This window comes from Haplochromis burtoni, unplaced genomic scaffold (assembly GCF_018398535.1).
Source record: "Haplochromis burtoni strain Fernald_Lab_line unplaced genomic scaffold, NCSU_Asbu1 Contig_757, whole genome shotgun sequence".
In the NCBI taxonomy this organism is placed as follows: Eukaryota; Metazoa; Chordata; class Actinopteri; order Cichliformes; family Cichlidae; genus Haplochromis; species Haplochromis burtoni.
In genome coordinates, this window is record NW_024583118.1 from 133131 (window position 1) to 142854 (window position 9724).

Genomic DNA, 9724 nt, shown 5'->3' on the forward strand with positions numbered 1-9724 from the left:
AGCACAAAAATAATAATAATAATAATAATAATAATAATAATAATAATAATAATAATAATAATAATAATAATAATAATAATAATAATAATAATAATACAGCTTAAAAAACAAAGCTGAGAAAAAAGAAGTTTTCAGCTGGAAGATAACTGCAAGTAGGCACAGAATAGAAAAGTTCTTTAACTTGATTCTAGTTCAGGTTCTATCTTTTCTTTCAAACCAGAGATGCAACAAAAAAACCACATAGTGGCTATAATAATACAGCAGTGCTGTTTTATATGCTTCAGCCAACAACTTAAAACAATCTTTGCTGTAATTAAGAGCTTGAAGATATTTAATAAGTGGGACGTCAAAGATTAGTGTCACTTACTCTGGACCAGACTAACTGTGAAATATGGTCACAGTCTCTCCTTGGTGATTAAAAATAACTGCTGCAGAACAGTGAAGCTGACCTTTGAGTATTTGAACAGATAATGTCCTCGTCATTTTGCGACGTGTTGTGATGATTAGTTTGGTAAATGGAATGGTTCTTATATAGAGCTTTCTACTCTATCTGAGCACTCAAAGCACTTTATACAACTTACCTCATTCAAACATTCACAACTATTCAATTCATACAAGCAAATTCTTTCTACTCTCACACTCACACTCACTCGTTCAACTTGGGATTAGTATCTTACAAAAGGATAGTTTTTCCTTCATGAAATCGATTAAACATTTCTACAAACTTCTGTAAAATTCCCTCAACAAATCTTTCTTTACCTATTTAAGAGAAGAGATCACATGCTTCTGTGATGCCTGGTGTGATTAATGGGAGTGTTGTGTCAGGAAAGACTTCTGGTGTAAAATCTGTGCCAAATCAAACACATGGATCCATCTGCTGTGGTGATCCATTGGGAAATGAGGGAGCAGCTAAAAGTTTCCAATTTTTAATGACAAATTATAACAGAAAAGTTATTTACCATGCTTCTCTAAGTAAATTAAAATATGAAAAAAGCACTTCATAGCATTGGTTTCAAACACACACCTATAACTGGATTATTAGGTATGGCTTGCCAGGTTGTGGATACAGATGGGCTGAAATTGTATGGATGGATGGATGCATGAATTAGTTATTCATATTAAAGTTTGAAGTAATGCAAATTATGGTGATTTTCCATGAGAAACAGCAAAATGTGAGGGCACTAGGTTTCAAAATATGGAAGAAACCAATAAAACCATGAAAAACATCAACATAAAGGCCAAAAGACTCACTTTGAGACTTGATAAACAGGACTTTCATAGCTAATAGCTGATGTAATGGTGTCCATCTTTTGCATAGTCTAATATAAATAAGATTCCTTTCTTACTAATACATTACAAATATTTAGAGTATAGAAGACTGGAATAAGAGATGCAGTGTTTATCTTTGCAGAGCAAAGCGTTGGTGGTTCTCATGTTTAAAAAGTCTAGAAAGGCACAAACAGCTTGAATAGGCTGGTGAAACCATGCTGTCTAATGCTGTACAGTTTGAGGCGGTGGTGTGATGAAGTTGAAATGTTTTCTTGGCTCATATAAGGTGTCCCACTGCCAAATAATCACTCTTTGAACACACCACATACCTGCGCATTGTCACACCCGAGATAAGTCTTTGAGCGGTCACAGTCATCTACATCCTCAAACAGATGCTCCCACCAGGATGTGTGTCATTATTTCACAAAGCTTCAGTTTAGAGTCTGCACAGCCACCTTACAGAGCAGTTTTTTCACAGCATCTTCACACAGCCTACGTGAGAACAACAACAGATGGTGCCTGCGTGGAGTCCGACTTCAAGAAGACTGCTTTTAAAATCCATCCCTATAGACTTAATTCTCCTCAGGGAAGAAGATGCGACGAGGCATAAAAATACAGTTGCATGTTGTGCCACACAAACTTCGAATAGACCTCTGCAGAGTCTTGTATATTTCTGTAAATAATGTTAATATGCATAATGGGTACAAGCATATGTCGATTTCCTTTCTATTATTCAGACGGCTGAGAAAGCGTTTCTCCATGAAGTGCTTATCTCACAAAAGACAGTGCGGGAATTTTCTTCCACAAAACCTCAATTTAATCAGTGGATAATATTATCTTTTTTTCTGGCTAGAATCCAGTGAAATCACGTTATCGGCTTACCGCATTTCCCTTCTCCTTCTCACTGGCTTCATGTCTCACATGGTGGCATTGCTACAGCAGGTTTGTGGTGTGTTTGTTTCCCTTACCTTCAGTGCTGTTCGTGGAGTGGTCCAGTGGTGGTGGGCGACCATAGTAGTCTGGAGGTACCTCCATCGATGAGCCCCTGACCCAGTCAAAGCCATCGCCGAGGGTAAGCTCGTACCAGCCACAAGAATCACTCTTAAAGTCACACTCAGAGGCTAAATATATTGACATAAAGGACAAAGTTACATAAAGGTGAGGCTTGGATGTGAAATTAACATTAACAGATGATTTTCAGCCACATCCCATGATGTTTCCCAGAAGATTTATCAGACTGTAGTGTTCAAGTGATTCTACTGGGCCTTGAAATGAGCATGCTTTGTCAAATTATGAGTAAAAGGTCAATAATACAAACTTAATCCCAAGTTTTACTGCAGAGTAAGATTTTTAATAAGTAGATTAATCATTTGAATGGATTTAAATTTTTATTAAAAAAAGCTTCTACATTAAACAGGATGATTTCCCAAAGATTAAACTTACAACAGGAAAACTGGAGGCCACAATTTAAAACGAGAAGTTCTGATGAATTTCAGTTTTACTTCTCCTCCTTTTTTTCCCTCCACCTGTTTTGTGAACCACCTGCCACCAATAAGTCTTCCCATATATCCCTGCTGTTTCACCACTCAGTTGCCAGGTTCTCTTTGTATTTCTTATGAACCATTTCCAATCTGTTTTCTCCGTCTGTTTTCTTGTATTGACTCTGGCATCCAGTTTCTACTGTAGGTCTGCTGTTGGCTGTTGGTGGTGAAATGTGCAAACACACAGCTGCTTTTTTATTCTCTTCTCTGTCAAGATGATCTCACACTGCTTTAATAATGTTGCGGTCTGGAGAGGCCAATCCATGATTAATGGTGTGCTATTGTGTGTTTTCTGTCCAGGTATGCTTTGACTGCATTGCCAGTGGATCAGGGATCATTGTTACGATGAAAATTTCAGCCGCTGTCGATCAAATGCTTCCCGTGTGCTACTGCATGTTGTATCCAAATCTGAGGGTAGTTTTCTTCTTTCATAAATCCACCCTGTTGTTGACACTCACTGTGATGATTTGAACTGAAAAAAATTGATTTTCCTTATTTTGCTACCTTAAGAGTTGCTTCTTCACAGCCAACTTTCCACTAAAACTATTTCTGGATTGTTGCTGGATCGACTTCTTCTTTTGTCCTTCACTTGTCCAGTTTTCTCAATTTTTTTTTTTTAGGAGACGCTGCACAGATTTTTCAGCTAATATTTTGTTGGGAAACACCAAAATTTGCAAAAATCGCTTTTTTTTTTTTTTTTTTAATCCTTTTCAAACTGTGTTATCTTTGGAATTTTTTTTACGGGAACAAATTATCTGTTTTTGCAACAGACTGCTAATAGCAAAGTGACCAAAGAAGCAGTTTAAAATTGGTTTTTTGCTAAGTAGTCTGTTATGTGCAGACACAATGCTAGTTCCTCCTATGAGTTAGGTGCCTTTGGTAATGAAAAATTGAAAAACTGAATAATTCATAGGTCTGTGTTAAGTGGCTTAACAATTTTTTTTAAAACTCCCCAGAAAATGTTCAAGTATAAGAACTTGACTACAAACGAATAAGAGTGAGAAAAACTCTGAGACCTTCAGAAAGCCTGAAGAGCTGTTGCTCAAGAGAAAGTCTGGTTTCTTGGAAGCAAAATATAAAGAAATGAGTGCCTAAAGACGTTTGGTACTGTAAATGTGATTTGAACTAAAATATTTATAATTTTTGTGTTTGTTTTTTTTCATTTAATAAGAAATGTATCCTGCAAAAACAAAAACAAACTCGTTCGCCACAAATATGAAGCTTAAAATGTGAATGTGGTATCAGATAATTAAAAAAATAGAAATCATATTTAACTAAGGTAATAATATGGTTCAAAGTGGATGAACAGGAATTCATGCTGCCTGTCGCTCAGTCGAGCATACCAGTGCGATTTGGTTTGTTTTCACGTGTGAACTCAGAAATAAGATCCTTACGGCAGCTGGCTTCATCCTCTCCAGAGGAACAATGCGGGGTGAAGTCACACACTTTGCTCTCCTTGATACACTCCCCATCATCGCACACGAACCACAAGGGAGGGCAGGCAGGAGGAGAGGACACCCTCCTCCCTATAAGAGGACCAGTAAAACACGACATTAGTACATTTGGATGAGAAAGCAGTATTCACAGGCAAGACGCTCTTTGATAGTCAGGAGCTAATAAAGAGTTACAGTTGCTACCACAGTTATTGATAAAGATGAACTTAACTGTGTAGAGATAGAGTGCATTAGCTATGTTATGGAAGACTGGATACAACTGTTGAGTAGTTTGGATATTTTAATCAATATCATCTCAGACCTTATCACTCAAATGAACTCAGCTTCATTCCTCTTATTAGGAGTATTGGAAACATTTGAAAAATTGCCTAATTTGTAAATGGCTTCTGGCTGGCTACTGAAATGAAGTCTTTTAAAGGCTGCTTTGCTGCTGTATTGAGTTTTTAGTATCTCTCTTTGAAAAGAAATAAGGAATAAACTCAGCCGAAAGGATTAAAACTGAGACGGATTTGGATTAATACAGCATTAAGAGGTAAAGCTGTCAGGTTTTGTTACGAATTTTAGTTCATGTTTTCTCTTGGCTGCATTTTAAAAGTATTTCATACTCTGAAAATATTAAATACGTTGCATGTCCCACTTGCTTTTGCTTCCCGTGCTTGTCTTGTTTCCCACTTTTCTGATTTGTTGCCCCACCCTAATTTGTTTTCACCTGTGTCCAGTCAGCCCTGTCATTCTTATCTCTCCCACTGTCTGCATCAGTTTTCACTACTCGCTGCTTCCAGAGTTCTGCGACTTTTCTCATTTCACTGCTTATGTGTCCTTGTCTCCTTTGTCCTTTGTCCTCCTGCCTGTGTCCTGAAAATCCATCTCAGTGGTCACTGAAGGAGGACAGAGGAGAAATGAGGCTAGATGTAAATTAATGAGGATGCACAGGTGACTCATTTGTTGAAGTGATTTTACTTCAAGATGATCCAACTTTCTGGTCTGCATTGCTTCTGTTTGTAACTTTAAAAAGCGTATGGCATCACTTCACATTAAGCCGCGTTGCGATCCTAAATATAAATCATGTCGCGAGCACTGTTGCATCAGAAATCGTGAAATGCAGGAATATTTGATGTAGTTGCATCAAATTTAATTGGCATCGCTTTAAAACGAGGCTCACAGGGGAGGATGTCTCATTTTGTTAAATGCCTGCTGTCTTTCTCTTTCCTCGTGTCTCTCCCTCGCCTCATCTGCTCGTATCTTTGTGAGATGGAGTAAGACGCGAGGAGAGGAATCAAGGATAGGCATTTCTGGAAATGAGAACTGGGGGTGGTCAGTATGTGTGCTGTCTTTCTGTTTATCACTCCCTGCTGTTTCCAGAGCTTGCGTTTCCTGCTGGTGTAATTTTTTTCTTTTGGATTGTCTTTTTTGTTGAATTCAATTTGGAAAATCACTCAGCAGCAGTTTCTTCTGTTATTATGCCTGCCAGTCCAGTGTGTGTCCACACTCTAAATGGCACATAACAGCTGCTTACAGATTGCTTTAATGTTCAACTAATTTGCAATAAGAAGAATGAGACTGTCTCGCTTAGAGATAGGATGAGGAGCTCAGTAATTCAGGAGTGACTCAGAGTAGAGCTGATACTCCTACACTTAAAAGGAGCCGAATGAGGCGATCCAAGCATGTCATACTGGGAAGAGGCCCTGGGATAGACCCAAGATACATCTCGCGGGTAGCCTGGAGACACCACAGTGTTCCCCTGGATGAGTGGGAGGTCTGGGCTTCTCTGCTTAGGCTGCTGCCCTTGTGATGGATGGATAGATGGATGGATGGAGGCTTCATAGCAAATAAAACCTATGTGGATACTTTTCTCTCAAATAAATGGGATAATTATAAAAATATTGTTTAAAGTTGCACAAAAATTATGAGGATATTTGAGCACTATTTTTTTTTTTAAAGAAAAGATCGGTCTACTAATATTTAACTCAAAACTAGAGCAAAGCTCAACCCTTTGAAATGTGAACCATGAAATAATTGTAAGAAATTAATTCAAACGTTTGAAACTGAAGAATTTATTAAACCCTCCAACTGTTTTTTTTAGTTAATTAAATAATAATTTGCATATATGAGTTGTAAGTTGTATCATATTTGCTGTACTGGGCTTCTTTTTTGTATCAAATGTGTCAAATATGATAGGCTAGGCATTAAAGGGTTAACCAAAACTGGTCTTTTCAAAACTGGTCTTTTAACATTTAATGTATAACTGCAAAGCTTCACCAAGCGGCTTTGTTGCCTGAACTTAACCAGAGGTCCAAGTCATGACGTTAACTCTGTACACCACAAGCATAACTGAATATTATATCATTTAAAAAGGTTTGCCTGAAAATAGTTTTCTGTCTGCAAACTTGTGCACTCAGTTTGAGAACTATAAAATGAACTCCTGTGCAGAACACAAATGAAAAATAATGATTGCAACACAACGTGGTAAACAGTTACAGCAACTTAGTTCCAAAGCCACATCCACTCGATCACAGCTCAGATATATTGGTTATATTTTGATCATGTGAAGCCGCCAGTACTGAGTCTAACAAATAAATCGGCCATAGATGAGACAGGATGAATAATAAAGGATGTATAAAAATCCTTGTGGTTGGCATGATTAGATGTCGGACACTTTTCAAAACAGTGTCTTATATCGTATATGTACAGCTCAGGTAGTGTTAGCAGAGTTTTGACTGTAAAAGAAAAAAGTATTAAGTTGATTTGAGTTTAAAATTTGACTAATGAGCTGTCTGTTATGCACTATTTAGCATTTGGTTTATTGGTTTTTATGTGATTAAAGGGACACTAACAGTCCTCTTTTGAAGTCTGGAGCTTTTAATAAATCCACTGTGAGTGCAGAAGACAGATGGAAGCAAAGGGACCATGAGCCAAGGTGACACTGAACTGTCTCGTCTACTTAGACATGCCAAACTAGGCTTGGTGATGCTTCACCACACTCTTAAGAATACGCAGTGACAAGATCTTTTGCATTTATTAAATACTCTTTGCCACTTTTTCCCCATTTGGGAGCAGCAAAAAAAGAAAGAAAGATAAAAGGCTGTAAACAAAAAACTGACAACTTTAATATTATATAGAAAGCATGTTGAAAACAGTTGCCTGTTTATACAGCACCAGCATTCACTCCTCCCCTGTGCACAGTTTAGATCTTCACCATCTCCTGAAGAAAATAATGTCTCATTAGCTGCCGCTCTGGTGCCGGGTAGGTAATAAATAAGTCTACTGGGATTGACCAAAAACAATGAGCTGAAAATGCCAAGAGCAACACTCCACATACAGATTGCAACTAGATTTAATGTTTACATGAAAAATGTACATTTTTGAAAGTTTTAGTCACAGAAATGAAGCCTAGTTAGGAAGGCTCTCTTCCTTAACATACAATTTTGCTACAACCTCTATGAGTTAATTTTTTAAAGGTTATTCACATTCATCACAAACGAGCCGAGCTGCCCTGCTCTGCATCCTTCTACACCAAAGTCCCATCATAAGGACCTGTTGTTATTCAGTTTGTGGTGAAAATAAGCTCAAGGTTGTAGTCAATAAAAAAGTTCAACTGCTGTTTATTTCATGATGAGAGAACATGAACAGGCTGTGGTGATGCTATGCTTTGGGCTCGCAACTGTATAAAATAATGTGAAAGCAACATGTTCAGATTATGTCCAAAATGCCAACTGGACAGTGCTTTATTGAACGCTCCCGGTCAAGATATTGAACCGCATCAAATTCATCACGGAGCTGCAGGCGGCACGTTACAGCCGACACAAATAAGCCAACACACACAAAAAACGCTCCATATTCAGAGCAAAACATGCACTAAGCACTATTTTAACGATGCAGTTATTCTGTTATGAATGCCATCCCAGGTGTTTTAGCACCCTACCTCCCTGGTATCGGTATTCAAAACAAGTTTGTGGGGGTCTGTTTATGTGCGGCGATATTTCAAAATGTCAGGGTGTGAACTTGTGCTGTCTGTGTGGTGCGATGTTATTAATGGTACCAGTACCAGACACAGCCCCGCAGCCGGGGCTGAAGGATAAGTCATCGATGGCCAGGACCTCAGAGGCCTCGCTGTCAGCTGAAAGTTCTCCTCGAATCACCACCTGGTAGATAAAGAAAGAAAGAATTGATAAAAGAGTACACAGCCACCACTTTTAATTTACACCATTGGTTTGCTTTGGTGGTCATGCATGCATATAGTATGTGTAGAGCATCTGTTAATGTGGTGTTTACTGTGCTTAGACATGTGTAAGCCTATAGCTCTTGCTCCAAGCTAAAGCTGTGAGCTTATTCACATGTTAGTGGGAAACTAGTGGGACGAAAGGACAATGAAAACCAGAGAAGAACAAAATCACCAAGAAAGAAATGAGGCACAAATAAGATTGACAGAAGTTGTTCATAATATAACTTATATGAGCTTAATCTTCCTACTTTGGTGTGTTAACTTTCTCACATTTACTTGCTGGCAGCATAAATGTGCAGTTTAAGGCTGATGTGATGTAACCTCTGCAGTTCAGTTAGATGTGATCTAAAGTGACCTGAGATTTTGAAGCAACACAAATAAAGCTGATTCAAATCCAGAGGGGTCTGTTATTGAGAAGCACAGCCATAAACAAACCAACCAGTTAGATTTTCTTCTGCAAACATGGGCCAAATCTGTGATTCATACATTTACCAGCCACTTCTTTAGGTACACTATAATTACTCTTTAACAGCCAATCACATGGCAGCAGCCCAATTAATTTATGCATGTAGACTTGATCAAGATGACATGCTGAAGTTCAACAGATGGTAGGGTCAGAATTTGGTGTAAACAGCACGAACTAAACCATCCTATGTTGTATCAGTGGTTCAGGCATGACAATGAGTTACATCTGAGAGAGGGTAAAAGGTCTTAACATCCAGACTTTATGTCAAAAATGACACAGAGTGCTATAAAAGAGTTTATCCACATGTGCTTTTGCTTATTGTAAATCATCTTTATTCTTGGTTATGAAAGTCACGAAAGAAATCTAATCAATATGCTGTATGAAAAATGCAGTTCAAGTAATGAAAATTATTGTAGTGTTTGGATTTTGTTTGCATAGACAAATAGACATGATCCAGTTTAGATTTGTGTCTCTGTGTGTTTGCAGGCATGTGAAAGATAAGAAATGTGTCACTAACCCATCATTATACATGATTGTGAATAAGAGAAATGGTATTAAGTGTCATAATTGTTGAACACCGAACTATAACTCATAAGATTTTTCTGACAGTTAATGAAGCTTAACTGCTTGATACTGATCAGATTATAATCAGGTTTAAGTTTAATGGATATAACAAATAATAGTAATATAATAATAGCAGGCCTCTCACTGTGTGTGTGTGTGTGTGTGTGTGTGTGTGTGTGTGTGTGTGTGTGTGTGTGTGTGTGTGTGT

General features: G+C 37.9%; 1 protein-coding gene across 1 annotated transcript in view; it reads right to left on the reverse strand.

Moving 5' to 3' along the window:
* malrd1 (MAM and LDL receptor class A domain containing 1) overlaps positions 1-9724 on the reverse strand; it is a 66338-nt gene that overhangs the window by 49063 nt on the left and 7551 nt on the right. The window contains exons 5-7 of the mRNA XM_014330317.2: positions 8310-8406; positions 4205-4336; positions 2238-2390 (exon numbers count right to left, since the gene is read on the reverse strand). Coding sequence (XP_014185803.1) covers positions 2238-2390; positions 4205-4336; positions 8310-8406 — 382 coding nt within the window. The remainder of the gene's footprint in view (positions 1-2237; positions 2391-4204; positions 4337-8309; positions 8407-9724) is intronic.